Below are 18447 nucleotides of genomic sequence, written 5' to 3'. Positions count from 1 at the left end.
TCAGTGTATGACGCTTGCTGTTTTTATGCTAATAAAAACTGGCTTCTTTTTCCCCCTCATTAGTTGTTAAAGTGTAAATGTAATTTTGTTATGTCACGAAAAAGTAATAATCGTAAAAAAAAAAAATCACATTTTTTCTAAAGCAAACAACACTTTATGTGCATTCACACTGAAAGCTGTAAAGGCGTGGAGATAGCCAGGTTTCCCCCTTGCGTCTGATCCCAATAGCTGTAAAAATGTTATGCTTTTATTAGCAAATGAAAGCCGTCCAAAGTGATGGTCAAAATGAACCCTTTGGTCAATGGTTAGCTATTGATTCTGTGTTTTAACATATTTGTGGTTTTGACCTTTACCGTGTGAATATGGTATATTTTTTTTTTCCTCTGCTTGTGACCTTGTCCCAGAACAGCTGTGATTTGGACCACTTAATCTTAATATCATTCAGGAAGATGAGGCCATAGCCTGTTATGAAACACATGCTGAGTAGGTGGTGCTAAGATCACGCTCGAGGAGGGTTCCAGGCTTCAGGAGAACAATCCAACACTCCATTAGTGTGAGTGTTTCACCACAAGCACGTGCAGACCCGAGCAGCATGTCAGAGCTGCCTCTTAAAGGGCCAATCCGTCATTTCTTTAACTGTATAATTTCAGGTGGAACTAATATTCTCACAGACAAATTGATGAAAATATTTGACAGATAATAATTGAAATTGTGGACTTGTTCGGTGCCTGTGTTCCTAAAGAGGATTCCCAAGAGGACCGGAGATTATTTGCGACCTTTAACGCTACAAGTTAGCTTGTTAGACAATGACGCGCTTTAAAAGATTGTGTACCTCAAAATATCCACAAGGTTGGAACGTAAAAAGGGCATTTAGATAATTGTTTAGCCTATCAGCAAAGACGTAATAATTCTGACTGACATTCATCGACTAAAATCTCGCAATATAATCAGGATTATGATCTGAGCCGTGACCGCGGAGCACCGTTTCAGGCCCGGCTAAACGCTCAGTGTGTACCCTAAGTGCTCTAAATGGACAGTTGAGAACCTCAAAGCATCAAAAGGTCACACTGACGCGAGTGGTCATCATCCGTCGCTGAGCTTCAGCAGCAACTCCAGAACGGAAGGCGCATCGTACGTCACGGACGTCGTCCAGTCGGCTGCAAAGGAGCAGGAGATTAACAGCAATGGCAAACAGTGAATGTTTAAAGCGTCCATTCGGTCTGTTTATCGGGGCTGCAGTCTATCACGTTCATGGCTGTAGTCGTAAACATGCTAATTTCCTGTTATTACCCTGGCGAAGGATACTGGAAGGACACTAGACTTTGCTGAAAACAAAGTCTAGTTGGCGAGGACTGCCATGACAACCATGGCTTCTCTCACAGTTCAAGGCCGTGTAACATATTTACAGCTGCTCTAACTACACAAAAATGAAATGTGCAAGTGGTAGATTTACATTGTTGCAGGTTTAAAAAAAAATGATATAAAGAATGAATAATTTTTAGTTGCAATAAAGTTTGTACATTTTTCTAAGGCTGTTATTAAAAATCTAGAAAATGAATCTTAGCACTTAAAAGCTGCTTATGTAGCATTCATATCACAGTCTGTAATTGCACTAACCAGCATAAAGATGGCTTGTTGTACTTCTGTTCGCCATTATGCCCAAGATGCATTATTATTTAATATGGCATTTGAGGACAGACTGACAGACTGGTTGGAATTTACCAGGAAAATCCTTTAATAATTTTATTTTGGAAAGCAGCACAGTGTTTCTAAGAAGCTGCTGGGAGGGGGGGGGGTCACTTATGAGGAACACCATGATTATTCTTCAATAAACATTTATTTTTCACACTTTAAGCGAGAGCTGCATGAACTGGATGTGAAGGTGGGGGATGTGAGAGCACATCTAACGGACAGTTGACTGCACACACAAATCTCTGGCATCCCACCAATGAATGCTTTGATCCCACAGTGACCGCAGGCTTTGATGCAACACACAACAACCTGAACCTGGTTTCTTCCCAATCCTGTGAGATCAGACACACGATTCTGACAACTGGACCACTGCTACACAGTAATATTAACTGTGCTCTTTAAACACAAGCATCCGTTAATTTGCATCCAACAAACATACTCGGCACCTTGAACTTGCTCCCCACAGCAAAAAATATATTTTTCACCCGATGCCATGATCTTGTTTCTTTGGCAGCTTATTCACGCTGGATGATGGTGAGTCAGAGCCCAAAAGAGTGGAGGAGCATGAGTGGGTTTTCTGATGTTTGTAGCTTGACTTATGAGCGTTTGGGACCTGATGGAGCGCTCTGCGGGGCCGTGACATGCTGTGCATCATAGACTGGGAAGAGTGGTTGAACTCTAATATGATGGGGAAGTGAACTGACAATAATTCTTCACGCAAAGATCCGAATGATATTTTTTTATTCAGTCAAAAATAAATGTAATTAAAAAAGTTAAAATATATTAGGTCAAAAAATGTCTTCGGGGGGGAAAGATTATTTGGTTGAAAAATATCTTGGAAAAGAAAGTCAAAATATATTTGGTTATAAAAATGACACCACAAAAAGTTTTTAAAAAAATTGAAAAATGTCACGTAAAAAAGTCACTAAATATTCGGGGGAAAATGCCTTGGAAGAAGGAGGGAGGTGAGGGAAGTCAAAACATTAGGTCGAAAAATATATATTTTTTATAACATAAAAATTATTCAAATAATATTTGGTTGAACAATGTCGCAAAATATATATATATATATATATTCATGGGGGAAAAAAGTCACAATATTAGGTTGAAAAATATCAGAACAGAAATAGAAATATCGGGTCAAATTTTTTTTTCACGCAACAACTTTAAACAAAGAGTATAAACTGTTTCTTGGCAAAAATGAAAAAACACTGATTATATCTAAGCACCTCTCTTGGTTTTCATGCAGTGGTCGCTCCTCTCTGACAGCCTAAGCTCTGTGCCTCCTTGTAGCTGGAATCATCTTCAGATACAGATGTGATGCATCATATTTCGCTGACCGAGATGACTGACGAATGCCGTCACCGTCTGCTGTCACCTCATTGACAAACCCATTCGTGATTGGCCCTCCTCTTTGTGATTTACTGTCATCACTGAATCTTCCTCCGCCGGTGGCATTAGCATTTCTAGGGTTGCACCAACATCGGCACTTTCTAAAACTTGGATGGTCAGAGGCATAAAGAGATTTCCTGCCTTTCAAAGAGGGAGGGTCAATTAAAAATGCATGCGGGTGCTTTTTGTCATTATGGAGCCATCAGTGGTTGCAGGTTGACAATACAATTTAACATCATAGAAATAAATCAGTGTGGGCTCATTCATTATGGATGCCCGTTGGTTTCTTGTTCGGGATGGCCATTGTGTCATTTCTAAATAGATGAAAGCCTGGTAGAGTCGCCGACAGCCCGGCAGGATGTAAAACATTTGTTCTGCTGTCCGGCAGAAACCTTTTTTGGTCATATCTCCGTCTCTCTGGGTTGAGCATTAAGCCTGACTTATACAAGGAATAATGAGGATAGCCATTTTGAATCAGTATTAATGAGCAGCAGTGCTTTTTGACCTAAAGTAGGGCCGGGCGATTGGGGCAAAATCATCCATTCTGAGACCCACTTTTCACATCATGATGAGAATATGAGTCATCATGTAGAACTTTTCTAGCTAGTTCAAAAAGTATGAAATAACCGCAGGCTTTACATACTGCTGTGTATCCGATGATTGATACATTTAATTGAGTCATTTTAATTTGATTTCGGAAAAAATGAAAAACTAATGTGAATATGGGAGACATTTGAATTAGTGTGTGCTTATTATCGACATGATGATTTAATCGTGACAATGAGTTATCATATAGAATTATCGCCCAACCGCGTTCTAAAGAGGATTACATGATGTCAACAAATGTGGGTCAAAACAAGTGTCTTTGATGTCTGTGTTGCATTTTAGCTGCTCTGTAGCCCACTTTGGGAGCAAAAAAAAAGTTTGCTGTAATTAGGTTTAGAGATTTATTCTGTTCTGGTTGGACAAACCCAACATGACAGCAGTCACTTCTAAACCCTGCTGTGTGACTCACAGTGACAATAGCGAGGAAAGACAGGTGAGAGCGCAGGTTATTCTCCTACTGCTGACACGGATGGTCACCTCGAGTTCTGTTCTAAATATACTGATTTATTCCATTTCCTATTCAACTATTTATATTTAAGCTTCGGGCTCAGCTGCATCGTCCCTTGTTTGTGTCTGTGAAAACTAAAGCACTTCTGTCACCTCGCCCACTATTCCGCTGCCTATTTACACGATGAGCTGAGCTATTGCGTGTTTATTTACACTGTTGGATGTACAGTAACTCATTTGTGACACTGCTATTCCAAAACGTGACTCTCTCTCTTTTGTATAACATAACAATAACATGCTGAGGAGATGCGTCAAGGCCCGTCGATTGCCATTTAAAGGCATTAGACATCCGCCGCACAGCGTGAAACACATTTCTGTCGTTTCCAGTTGGGTAGAAATGTCTAATGCCCATTAATGCATTTGCTCCTCTGCTCACTTTAAGTACACTTGAAGTCCTCTCTAACACTTTATGCTTCTTATAAAAGTAAGTTGCAGAACAAATGATCCAGAGATGCAGCTAACAATCTGATGCATCACTGATTTATCAGATGGTTATTTGGTCATTTCATTCATTAATTCATTTACTCTGTAAAACCTATAGTTGCTAATCTAAAAATATCAAATATTAATGTGTTTTGACAAATGTTTTGCATCTATGTAAATTTCATGAATTCTTACTTTTTGATTTTGCTTGGCTGATATATATCATTTCTCCCAGATGCATTTATTTTCCCGTTTTCATGAATACAAAATTATTTTCATTTTCAAAAATAAAAAAGTAATTGATAAGATTTTTTTCTAATCGACTTAATAGATGTTAGAAATTAGAACTTCAGGTTGGCTGTGTAAAGTTAGTGTCAACCTTTATAAATTACCACGGCAAAAGTGCAAAGTATCTAGTAAAACTAGTTTTGTAAAAAGTATGCTTTGAAATTATTAACTATAACAACCTGTAATACAATAAAATGTTTCTTTCTCTCTTTTTTCCCCCCAGGTGGTGCTCGTATTTGCTCTCAGCATTGGGGCCCTTGTTATATACTTCATAGATTCCTCTGAGTAAGTATTTTTTCAACACACGTATAAATCCCAGTTTAGTCATTTCCACAATATGAATCTAGCACAATATTTTAAGAACCTGAAAAGTGGCCTTACGTTTTTTTTCAATGGTTTGGGTCCTTACAGTAGATTTATTAAAAAAAGTTACAAATGATCAGTTTTCTTAAAATGAATGTAGAAATGTAGCACTTACGCTCTACGTAGGATGGTCTTTGTTTATGTGTTATTGAAAGATGTACCTTTTAGCCAATGAACTGGTTCCCACCCTCTCGTATATAATGCATATGGCGTATTCCGTGCGTGAAGTACACTGAGCGCTTTGTGCACCGTGTGTGTGTGTGTGTGTGTGTCTCTGAGAGCGCGTACTCGCTGGTTGTTATGATCGAATCTCCCTGCAGGTAAACTGCTCCGAGCTCGCCGGGGATCTCCGCTAACAAAAAGCGAGTGCTCACAGATGCTTAATCTCTGCATGGAAAGGATCGGGCTCCTAAACGGGGGCAGGAAAGACCGGAGTTCCGGTTCAAAAGCAATCACCGTCACTCATCCCACCGGAGGAAGTGGGAGAGCCTTTTAGCTGCATGTGCGACAGCGTTTGCTGCGTGGCGGTGGTGTTTGTACAGGATGTGCCAGGAACAAGTACAGCAAAATAAACCAATTAAAAAGCTTTTATCAGGCCCAGAAGGAGTAATGTTAAAATCAGAGGAGAAAGAAATGAGTTGTAAAAAAGATGATTTTGTTATTTCATAAGACAACACGCAGCCGAGGGCTTGGCCTGCGGGTCTCATTTCATTACCTGGACGGGCTCAGGTAGAGTTACATCCTCCCCAAAGCCACCTGTGGCCTTTCCTGTTCCCAGAACTCGCTCGTAGCGGCGCCCCACACCCCGTTTTGTTTCGCCTGACGGAGGGCGATTCACTACCTACCTTACACCTGTTTTAGACGCAGGGAAGGCCCTTGTTATGAATTCACAATGAGTTGTTTGACTTGGAAGAAAGCGCAGCCGAGTCAACTACTCTGTTGCGATGTTCTAAAGGCGGCTGGTCGACAAAAGCCTCCCTGTAATTAGTCCCGCGGGGCCGCTGATGCTGAGCTGTGGTGGTCAGGCCGACCCGGTTGGAAGCGCCACAGAGAGAGGCAGGCGCCAACACGACAAGACGCACTTAGATCCACAGAGGAGGAACTCGAGCACGCTGCGCGTCGGGAGAGTTTTAAAGCTGTATTCATGTCTGACTTTGCCCCCCATGCGTCTACGTAGTTCTGTGTTTCATCGCTGGTGTTGAATACTCCAACGCTCAGCCTGGTTGTTCTAAAGTTATATCTTTGGCCAATTTAAATTTATTTGTTTTGGTCTACAGTCACTTTGCAACAATCCAACATCCTCTGTCCGAGCAGTGCCATCACATGACATGAAGGTCGCTTCCTACGGTTTGATCTGAGTCTGCATTGATTGAAACAGAGAGAGAGAGACCACAGTGACTGGGCAGGGAGGGTTTGTGATCCATAACAGGTTGAATCCGCTTCCAAAGCAGGTTGTAACGCACCACAGGAAACCAGAGTGAAACCCGAGCGCAGTTTTATTAAGGAGGTAAAGACGTCAGGCGTGGTAGTGTCCGGTGAACAGGCAGGGGTCGAAAAGCCAGGCAATCAGGGAACAGGCTAAGGCACCGTCAGGGAGCAGGCGAGGTCGGGGCTGGGATTCAGGCGAGGGGTCGAGAGCCGGGAGCGCAGAGGTAGGCAGAGGTACCGTCGGGGGTCAGGCAGGCGTGAACGAGGTCTGGGACAAAGCAGAGGTCAAATAGCAGGTAGGCAGAAACAGGGTATCAATAGAACGCTCGGACTGTGATGGCAACATGCACAAGACTTCGCACCGGCCTCTGAGGCTTCGGCAGCTTAAATGCCCAGGCTCTCCTGATTAGAGACGAGCCACAGGTGCGTAGGTGGGAGTGGCTGTGCCGGCTCAGTGGGCTGACCCTGAGTGGCACAAACCACTGTAACGTGCAGCAGAGGGGTGACTGAGATCCCGAGGTTCGGACCTTAATATTCTGGAGACGGGGAACGTCTGTTTGTGACACAGGTCTACAGAAACGTAATTATTTAGCAGCGTGGCTCTGCGCCGCTCCGTGCTCTGTACCTGGGATGAGATGTGACAGGTGACAGCCCTCATCACATCACCGACTCAATCATCAACGAAGTGTCGCAACTGTGCATCAGATTGGTTCAAAAAAATAATCCCGGAGATGTTGAAACCTTACCTCATTTCACTCCACGAGGAACGCATCTTATCAAACGGAGTTGGTTCGATTTTTTTTTTTTTTTTTTCATTTTTCATTGACAAAAGCAATTTTCTTTAATCTGACTGGTATTAGACAGCACATTGTTAATGTTGAATACATGTGGAGTAAACTACCAACGAGGCATGACAACAAGGTGAATGTATAGCCTGCGCTTGGGGGAAGGGTTCCGATCAATCGCATATTGTTTACTTTTTGAGGACCAACCACGTAGAATTATCCCGTAAAAAACAAAGCTTATAGAAAAGTCACAATATATTCCTGCTATTGGTTTGTTAAAATTCAAACGTAAAGCTTAATGAAAGAAAATGTATTAAGTAGAAATAGACTGTACTACTTGTTGTACAGACTTGTTAAACATCTCATTCACCCAATTGGCTGCAACGAATGGTTATTAACAATGAATCTGAATCTGATTGCGTTCTGATCTGAGCAACAGTCCAAAACCCTAATAATGTAAAACCCAGAAAAAACAATAAATCCTCACAAATATCGGCTTAAACCAGCAAATTATTCAAAGAACTAAATTGTTTTGCTTCCATTTTCTGGCAAACAACTAACTTTTTAACTAACTAACACTATTAACCAGTCACTGTATCATGGAAATCTTCTGTTCTATTTTTTTAAATTAAATTAACTTTTCGTTCAAATGGTATGGTAATCAAACATATATTCCACAGTGCAGCTGTACAATACATTAACAAACTGTCTCTTCATGGCACTGTTTGATTGTAAAACTCTGTTTTGAGGTTATTGTTTAATTTGCAGCTCATATTATTATAGCAAAATCCTACTAACCTATTACAGTCCATTCACCTGGTTAATTATTTCTCTTTATTTGAATTCTTAGTGCCAGATACAAGCTTTTTAAGGGTGAGACTTCACTGCATTGCTAGTATTTGCTATGGCTGCCTGATTTCATAAAAGAAGACATGATCCCTGCATGCATTTGACCCTTAAACTACTGCCTTGGCTCTGCATTTCCATCATGTTTTTATTTATTTGTTCCGGAAATGTTTGAGGTCGGCAATGCGGGCCTGAGAGGAAAACAGCAGCATTTTCAAAATGTGATATGGCACCTGAAATATGACACGTTTTTTTTGATTTAAGTGTTAATCAGGCATTTCGACAAGTTATTGCTTGTGTAACAATAAATGCATGTCCTTTCTCAACAGAAATCACATTGGAAAATACCAACTATTGCACTTTTTTCAACACTTTAGTTCCCTTTTCTTTTGAAAACTTTAAAAGTGGAAAAAGGAAAGAATGTCAAAGAATGCATCTTTTATGCTTTTTTATACCATTGATATGGACACATATATATGCATTTTACCAACCCTATTCACATCTGAACACCAGTATTTGTAAGACATTAACACTCTTTGCTTCTCTTTCTGTCTACTAGTCCTATAGAGTCCTGTCAAAACTTCTACCAAGACTTCACGTTGCAGATCGACATGGCGTTCAACGTGTTCTTCTTGCTTTACTTCGGCCTCCGAGTTAGTAAAACGAGCAGATGTCCTTTATTTGCACTCATATCTGTTTATCTGAAAGCTGTGAATCTCACCTCGTAACTCCTCCTTTTCCATTAGTTCATTGCTGCCAATGACAAGCTGTGGTTCTGGTTGGAGGTGAACTCGGTGGTGGACTTCTTCACGGTTCCTCCGGTGTTTGTGTCTGTGTACCTGAACAGGAGCTGGCTCGGTAAGGATGCTCCCAGTGCTCACGCTGGATAGTTTATTAGGCCCAGCATTGTTGATTTTTGGGCTTGTATTTCCAGAGCGCTTCTGCTGCCACCCGGTGGATTTAATATGTGTTGACAGCTGTCAGTGAACGCACCAGATATTCTCAGCATGTTCAAAATGCTCACTTCACACCTTAGATAGACCTTATAAACATGGTAATTTTGCGATAAAAAAAAACATAGTGTGCATTGCATGAAAAGTTTGAATGTTTTTCACCATTACTGAGGAAATGTAGTGTTGTGGCCAGCGGGCATTGTGCTGCAGGTGTCATTCACACGCCCTTCACCTCTCCGGCGCAAGTCTTCACTTCAGTGAAATCATGCTGTGGTTATGAAACGCAGGAATGGATTAAAAAGTAAGGTAATAGGCTTTGCTGGGGCCTTGATCGCTAGAATAGAAGACAATTTGCTAAATGTGTGAACCTCATCACTTGGAGAGGTCTGTGAGGAATTACAGGATTAAAGGGGATCTCTGTTTTTTGCTGCATTGCCAGCTTTATGGCTACTTTTTCTTCTCCTGTCAGCTGAGAAACAAACCTTCCATGTCGCAGACACTGTTGACCCGCTACCCCTCTACTTTAGATCCAGTATGGCAGTTGTTATACAACTGTACCTTCCATTATGTGTCTGTGTTTTTTGCCCCAAGCGGATCTGACTTTTGGTGTGAAAACAACAAAAAGCAGAATTAGCCAGTGCTGGTGGCTGATGCCATCTAGTGGACATGAGAGAGCATGACAGTGTGGCCATGATTTTGTTGTTGAGATTTGGGAAGCAGTCCGGCCTCTTAATATCATTGTCTGTGGATCATACTGACAGTACAGTGATCATTTTTACTGGCCATTTTATTAGCGTAGTTGTTGCAAGCAGTGCTTATTAAAGCCTGTTTTCTTGTGGATATGGGCAACATTTCAAAATGTGCTTTTTTTGTTGTATCGCATTTGTGTTTTTATTTTCTGAAATTCCTCCATACTGCTTTTTGAAAGAAGAAGAAAAAAAACACAAATTAATCCCTCTGACCCATCCACCCGTGCATAGCATCTGTGTAGTCTGTGTGCATGAAAAGATCTGTTAGCAATGGGTGTAATACTGAATGATATAACTAAGGGTACCATTCAGAATAGATTGACAATGACGCCAATGATATACTTCAACTAGATAAAGCATCATTGTAAATTCAACAGCTCAATGTGATGCTGCTTATTTTGTGGAGGATGGAATTATCCATCACTCATTTTATGAAGGAATTCAAATGATGTTGCAACATTTTTGCTACATGATTATTTGGGCTGCATTCCCCATAATTTCTGAGTCAAACAGTGTGAACATCACTGCGGTTCTGTCGTTGGCGTTTCCATCCTCGTTGTTACTGTTTATGTAGGTGTTTGCTGTGTTTGTTATTTGCTCTGCCATAGAGGCACATTCAGTTCTTCCATTTTCTGTATTTCACACTAACCAAACAAGCAGCACTTCATTGCCGACACTAAATATACAAAGCACATAAAGGGATTGGAATGCTTTTATATTGTATTTCGATATCAATCTGTATCCAAATACGAAAAAAGAATGTATTATTCAAGTTGTTCAAAAATATGCTGGCAATGCTTGTTGTTTTTAACATGAGCACGGAAGTACTTTTGTCAGGCATAATCTGAGTCAATAGGGGTGGTGAGCAGTTGGTCGTGGAGGATTAGTGACTGATTCACTGTTCAGTTTAACTGAGTTCAAACCGGTGAAGAGGTCATAACCAGCTCAGCAGCATCTGTTCGCAGCCGTCCACCTCCCTCCTTTGATCAAAACCCAATCCTTCTGTCTGAACATGTTGACACAAATGAGAAGAGTTGACTTGTATCATTGTCATGCATAAGGAAATTATATTTAGTCTTGCTAACATTGATGCATGAAAGGCTTGCAAATGGAAAAATTATCAAAAATAGAAACCATTCTAGCAGTACAATGATACGTTTTAACTGAAAAGTCTGAATTTAGGAGCTTGATGCAGAGCTGCTGCAGGTGTGAACAAGTAGCAGTGCATTTATCGCCAGTGAATATCTTCCAAATGTAATGAGGTAGATGATATAAAGATATAAATATAAAGATATTCCTGTCTTTGAGCTGATAGTAAAATACTGAGAGAGGATTTCACATTAAACTATCCACAGAAACCTAAAGTCCTCTAATGCAATAGTTCCTAACTTTAGAGGAATAAACCCCCTCCAAAGCTTTAGGGTTTTTGCTGGATATCATTAAACTTGATTAGGTTAATATTTATTAGAGTTGTCATCATTATCGCGTTAATATATGTGAGTAATGTTGCCAAGATCAATGCAATAAAACATTTTAACGTAGTTAACGCAACTTTGTTTTCCGGTTTACCTGGAAGTAAACACAGTTGACACCGGAAACGAAACCGCGCTAGCTTCAGTCAGTTAAGATCGAGAGAAAGACTGTAATGAAGACGGTGAGAGCTTTTTGCATTAGAAGTAAAACAAACAAATGCGTGGCATACAGCGGAGAACTGTGCAGAGGAATTACTCCATTTATCAGACGGAGAAGGGTGAGTGGCAAACGGACCACTTAAAGCACCGCTAGGCTAAGCTAACGTTAGCGGCTAAGCTACTTCCATCTAAACATCATCCCTGCGCGGCACACGGTCTGAAGAGGACAGCCACTGTGTCCCAAAAAAGACCGTGGTCCCTGCTAAATGTCGGGAGGTTGTTGGCACTTCAAACACAGCCGTTAAATGATGGAGAGTCCACGAGGACAGCAGGAAGAGTCGCTAGTTCAACATGTTCCAGCTCTCAGATGATTAGTTTTGGTTTTAAAATAACATTAACAATTAAACACGTGTCTAAAATACACACTTCCTAAAGTGATTACAGATTGCTTGTAAGATTTAGTCTTTGGAAGAAAAACAAACTTTAATCGTGATTAATACATTTCAAAATGTGCGATTCATTAGTAAATGTTTTCAACGCTATTGTCACCCTAAATATTTATTATTTAGAAATATTGATATATTCATATTGTTGCATTTTTTTAGTTTTAATACTTGTTGCCCCTTCAATCAAAGCAATTTCTTGTTGCGAGTTCCGAAGAAGCACAATGATAAACAATCAAGATTAAAGGGTGAAAAGAGCAGCATAACTTCTAGCAGATCTGATGTTGCGAACTTCATATTTTTGTACTGAAATGATTTGGGGTAGATTTGGTATTTTGCTGTGACACGCATTTTACATTTTTTTTCAGATCAAGTGGACTTTGCAGACTTACATTTCTGTCAGCTGTTGTATTTTCATGCTGCACATTTAGATTTAACGTCAACTACAATAGCGGTTATTACATCAGCTGTGATTAATTTAGGGATTATTTCAGAATCACTAAATCCATAGAAAAACACGATGATTGCCAAAGCCTGTCATTTTTTTCCTTCCACACACAGCTTTACTGATAGTTCACATGACATGCTTCCTGCGACAAAGGCGAGACATGCTGTTATTGTCCAAGATTAAATGATGAAATTTGCTTTGTCCAGAGCGGTTGTGGGGTTATTCAGATGAGATGTAGGTTACATTGTGTAGCCAGCTGACGGCCGGACTCGCTGCCTCTTCCTTTCCCTGGATGAATCCTAAAGGAGCTTACACTCTAATATCCTGATGGGGGAAAAGGGTTTGCTTTAAAGCTCGATGAACGCTTCCGATCACTGCAAGGATGCTGTGAAGGTCTGAGGTGAAATCCTAACGGCTTCTTCAAAAAAAGGCCTTTTTTGACGCCAACCTAATTTGTAGAAGAGTCTTAAACCTATATTTTTTGTGGGGTTTTCCTCGTTTTGGAGAGGGATCATATAATTTACACTTTAGCTGGTACGCTGGATGCAGGAAGATGAAGATGTCGATGTGAAGAAAGTTTTGGACTTAAGGTTTGCCGACCAAAAGTAACTTGCAGACATGATTCCGGCCAAGATGTTGGTGTACAGGCGGCCGGATGAAGAAATACAAACTCAGATCATTTCTAACCCGAGAAGGCGCAAGAAGTCAACCGGGGAGCTCTTCCAGAATGGCTACAGGGTCAGAGTGGGACACGGCCATTTCGCCGAGAAAGAGGACCAGGACAGCATCTGGTACCGCCTGGGTTCATGCTTCCATGTAATCTCCTATTGGGGTAAGACCAGCAGGACGTGGGAACGGGGGGAAAAACTTCACTAAAGCTGAATGCTGGCGCGTCCAGAGGTCTTCGGACTCCAGCTGGAGCGAGTTCAGGTTCAGGATTTGCTCTGTATTATGTTCCCCATCTGGCAAACACTCACTTTAAATGAGAAATTAGCTTTTGGCAAGCTGCATCACACTTGCGTCATTTCATTAAAAAAAACGTATTTATTTTTGCCTGGATGAATGATTGCCCGTAATATCTTTGATTTGTGTCATTTGGATCTCTCCTCAAATCTATTACAGCAGCAGCATTTGAAGCATACAGGGATGCATATTACTTGAACAGTCACTCTGAGGTGAGGTGGCGTTTTATTGTTCACGCAGCAGCGACACTGCGGTGAATTGAGCTTTTTGAGTCGGAGCTGTGAATCGTGTGGCTTTTAACCTCAGGTGGAAGTTCTTCGTAGCAGGTAGTTTTATGCAATTGACATAAACACAGCAAAAAGTGTGTGTTATCTTGCTTCATCGGTCGTTCTTTTGATGGAGATTGTGATATCTGTGTAGAGTTGGCAGTAAAATGTATGCATATGATACAGTTGATCTGTAATCACATAGAGGAGCTCAGACTGGTTTTTGTCACAGCTGATTTTTTTGGTGTTTTGTCCTTGTACCCTTGGAAATGTTTTTTCTTCCTATAAATATCCTCAAATGTAATCATTGAGTTTGAGGCGACAGTGTCCATCTGTCTCTAATCCAGGATTTTACAACTTCTAGGTTTAGAGTATTATTGAGGAGGAATGAAAGTTGTATCGGGTAGATTACTGTGATTAAAACAGACTAACGCGCTGAAGAAATACCTGGAATGTTGCGTTTCGTTTGAATCTTTTCTCCACATTTTCCACAAAGTTTGTTTTATGATAAGGTGAGGCTTGGTGTCGCTTCATCAGTTGGAGTTTATCATTTTTTCTTTTTTGAAGTCTAAGTCTATAGACTTGGGTGACAGTATGAAAGGTACGGTTTTCCTGAACAGTCAAAATGCTTCTTATGTTGTTTCACTTGTTTGTATTCCCCTCTGATAACTTCTTTATGGTCTTTTTCTCACAGGCTTGAGGTTTTTAAGGGCCTTAAGGTTGATACAGTTCTCAGAAATTTTACAGTTTTTGAATATACTGAAGACGAGGTAAGTGAATTCATGTTATTTAAGTCTTTGTCAATGTATCAAACTGTCTGTAATCATTTAACTTTTAAACATCTGGGCATTGTAAAGTTATGGTATCTTTTTTAGTAGAATATATATATATATAATAAGATCATTTGTATACCCAAATAGAGAAGTACGCCTTCGTACAATGTACCTGGGGAAGAGAAATAAGCTTGAGTGCCTGCTTTCATTGGATGTGGTAAACATCAACATCAAGCTTACTCCTCAGTCCTGCACTCAGCCACATGAACAGTAGGATGGAGTCTTGAATCAAACAACACTCTGTTTGTCGCCACGGTGATAAGTGCAAAAGCTTTTTGTACAGATGTCAGGCAGTGCTTATACAGTACTGTTTTAGAATAATCTCCTCTCATTCACTCAGATGAAAGAGTAGGAAAGGATAGCGGTCACACAAGGAGTTATTGTGTAAGGCCAGTCCAAATAATAGAAAGTATACAATGCATTGTGAATTGAAGAAACAGAAAAAAACAATAACAGCTGTAATAATTTTTAGAATAGTTTTAAGTAATAAATCTTACATAATGATAAAAATCTGTTCATGATTTTTAGAAGTTTGTCTCCTCTTATTACTGAATACATATACTCTGGATTTTAGAGCATTCAACCTCTTTTGATATCCTTGGACCAATATACTTATACTAATTATTAACAACTCATATGCTGATGCTTGTATGTTTTTTTTTTTTTTAGTAACTCGATAAAGCTGGTGAACCTGTGTTCAATATTCATAAGCACATGGCTAACCGCAGCAGGATTCATCCATTTGGTGAGTTATTGGGAGCGAAAGTGTGAATGTATGCCAGAGTTAAAAAGGGCTGCTCAGTACTAGTACATACTTTCTATTGCATTACCAAAACCCCTGTTTTTGTTTTGTCTCTGTTTCAGGTGGAAAATTCTGGGGATCCTTGGGAAAACTTCCAAAATTCCCAGACACTTTCATACTGGGAATGTGTCTACCTACTCATGGTTACTATGTCCACTGTTGGCTATGGAGACGTTTATGCAAAAACCACCCTCGGCCGCCTGTTTATGGTCTTCTTCATCCTTGGTGGTTTGGTAAAAATCCCCCTATTTATTGATTAATGTCCTCCATGCTACCAATCAGGGGTTAGCCGGTGCTGTAATGCGCTCGACCTGTTTACACTGAGCGGTTTTGGGGGCTCACCACTTCACCACCAGTATGTTGCATGCCGTGGATTCCATGAGTTGTCTACAATATTGCTGCATTTATTCCGGTTTAATGCTAAACTTTTCTTCCGTTATTTATGATTTATTATTGACATAGACTATTGGATATTCATCGTTTTGTTATTAACTTTGAAAGTACTGCGGTTTCAGGTGGCTCCACCCTCCCCTCCCTATTTCCAACAAACACAATGACACAGGGAGGATTTGTTATAGTTTAGCTTGATGGATGTAGCGACAAAGATAAATTAGGGGATACAAATGCATGATTCTGAGATTTTACAGAATAATAATAAGTTAAGAGTTGAGTCCTAAACACTTGACCTATACGAAAGGAAAGACAGAATTAACATTGAATACGTAATGTAGTATTATAGTCCGGCCAAGAAAAGTTTAGTCTTTGATTCTGAAGCTAAACATTGTTCAAACCCATAGAATTATTTTTAAAACTATAGTGGACATCCAAGTTTCCAAAGCACCTCATTATTCCCATATGAATATTAACTTCAGTCCTAACATCATGCTGCTGAAATCAAGAGCTAGAAGCACATCATAAAAATACATATTTTAACAACAGAAAGCATATCATACGTTTTTTATAGGATTCTTTTTTCAAACTTAAGAAGCCTTGTCTGCTTCTAGTATTTCATAAATACACAGGCAAGAAAAACAGAAAACATGATTAAATTGTGGATATTATCTGAAGAAATCGCCATCCATTGGGCAGCGCTATGCAAATTAACCTGACCTGTGTTTGTTGGACGAAACATGGCACATAAGGCTTTTTCTTAATGACTTCTGTTTTTCTATCACAGATTGACATACCGCTCATCAGCTGTCATTTTTTTCCTTAACTCCGTAAATATTGGCCTCATATTTTCATTTTTCATACTATTATTAATATTTAAAATATGACTGATAGAACTTTAGGCTACATTCTTTTTTATTTTTTCTTTCTCTTTTTTACTGTTAACAAATAAACACTAATACTTCTCACAGTAGAGTTCCTCTTCTAGTCAGTTTTAATATAAAATAAAAATAGAGGACCTGCTCTTCTGTGTCTTCTTTTTTTTTAGTCTTTTCTTCTGTCTCTTATCTTCTCCTTAGGCCATGTTTGCGAGCTACGTCCCTGAAATCATAGAGTTAATAGGAAACCGCAAGAAATATGGTGGTTCCTATAGTGCGGTTAATGGGAGAAAGTAAGTATTCAAGGAGGCTCTGCTGCCTCCGCCGCAGTAGAACCTTCTCTGCATGCCCTTTTCTTTTTCTTTTTCGTGCATGTAGGCCATGTTTGCTCGCTACGTGCCAGAAATTGCTGCTCTCATCCTTAATCGGAAGAAATATGGAGGGAGTTATAACTCGACCAGAGGCAGAAAGTAAGTCAAACAGATGGAAAAAAAACAGCAAACTTTTAATGGTGTGGTTTTGTGTGACTCAATTAACCCTCTCATAAAGAAGTGACATACTCTGATTTCTTTGCTTAAACAGATGTCATGAAACTGTGATTTGAGATGTAACGATCTCTATTAATAGCGAAAGTCACACAGTGACTGAAGAACTTGGCCATTAATGAGTAGTTTATTGTACTGTCGCTGCTGCTTTTATGTGTGTGTGCAAGCTGTCATTGCTGCCCGTCATTAATTAATGTGTGATTTTCCACTGCAAAAATATCTGTCGCAACAATTTTATGTCTGTCATTGAATTCTAAAAACATTTGGAAGCAGCGTATAATTCTAACCAGTATATTCAGTATATATATACATTATAGATTTTAAATATATTTGCTGCAAAATATATTTAAAATTATTTTTTGAGAACAGACAAAAATAACTCGATAGGACATATATTTTTTGGGTGTAGTCCTATCACGTATATTGCTGTGTTTAACACATGGATTTTCTCTTCTCTCTTCTCGTGATATAAACTAGATGTCCCAGATACTGTTGAAAACGTATCAAATAGAGCAAGAATCTGTTTTATTGCTTGTGAATGTAACATTTGATTGTTTTACTTATTTAAAATGTTCCAAAAGTTGTAATTGTTGCTATGGTGACATCCAGTTTTATATAACTTGAACAGTGATTTAATACAGTTAGCTGTGTATAAATCACCACACAGTTTGAAGGTTCATACTTCACGAACTGTGAAACATTGAGAGAAAATCCTAAAACTCAAGTGTAATTCGGCTGCTGATTGTTCACGTCTATCTGAGCCAAATCTGTGTTTGTAAATCAAATGTTTGTGATTCACGCTGTGTTACGTGTCTGCATCCATCCAAACTCAAATTTGTACATTCCATAAATTGTCTAGATAACATCAAATTAAATAACTGATCAAACTGAAGTAAGCATTGATAGACAGCTCTACTAATAGGCTACCCTCACTAATTAATGATATACATTATGGAGTTACTATAAAGAGGAATCTGTTAGGAGAATTAATAAATAATAGCTTATTCATAGCAGAGTATTTAATTCACAATAAATCAATACAAATGGTTTTCAAAGGCGGAGCCTTCAAGACAGTAATAAAGTCTTGATGGCAACACTATAAAGGTAATAACATTAAGCTCACCATAATTCAGTATTCATTATTTATTAAAATGATCACTCAGCTATCCGATCCTGAACACTATTGCTTGCTTCATGCTGACTTTTTGGAATCTTA

General features: G+C 39.5%; 1 protein-coding gene across 13 annotated transcripts in view; it reads left to right on the top strand.

Moving 5' to 3' along the window:
* The window catches only part of LOC119213001 (calcium-activated potassium channel subunit alpha-1a-like), a 63772-nt gene that overhangs the window by 19895 nt on the left and 25430 nt on the right, over positions 1 to 18447 (top strand). For 11 of the 13 annotated variants that reach the window (XM_062560141.1, XM_062560142.1, XM_037463970.2 and 8 more), the window contains exons 3-9: positions 5132 to 5193; positions 8890 to 8983; positions 9077 to 9188; positions 14478 to 14553; positions 15286 to 15361; positions 15481 to 15651; positions 16888 to 16979. In XM_062560141.1, the coding sequence (XP_062416125.1) occupies positions 5132 to 5193; positions 8890 to 8983; positions 9077 to 9188; positions 14478 to 14553; positions 15286 to 15361; positions 15481 to 15651; positions 16888 to 16979 (683 nt within the window). Of the gene's footprint in view, positions 1 to 5131; positions 5194 to 8889; positions 8984 to 9076; positions 9189 to 14477; positions 14554 to 15285; positions 15362 to 15480; positions 15652 to 16887; positions 16980 to 17064; positions 17157 to 18447 lie in introns of all 13 variants that reach the window. The other 2 variants (XM_037463971.2, XM_062560139.1) reach the window with 1 other exon arrangement.

Source organism: Pungitius pungitius, chromosome 21 (assembly GCF_949316345.1).
Source record: "Pungitius pungitius chromosome 21, fPunPun2.1, whole genome shotgun sequence".
Taxonomy (NCBI): domain Eukaryota; kingdom Metazoa; phylum Chordata; class Actinopteri; order Perciformes; family Gasterosteidae; genus Pungitius; species Pungitius pungitius.
Note: the sequence above shows the minus strand (reverse complement) of the source record. Positions and strands in the feature narration are given on the sequence as shown.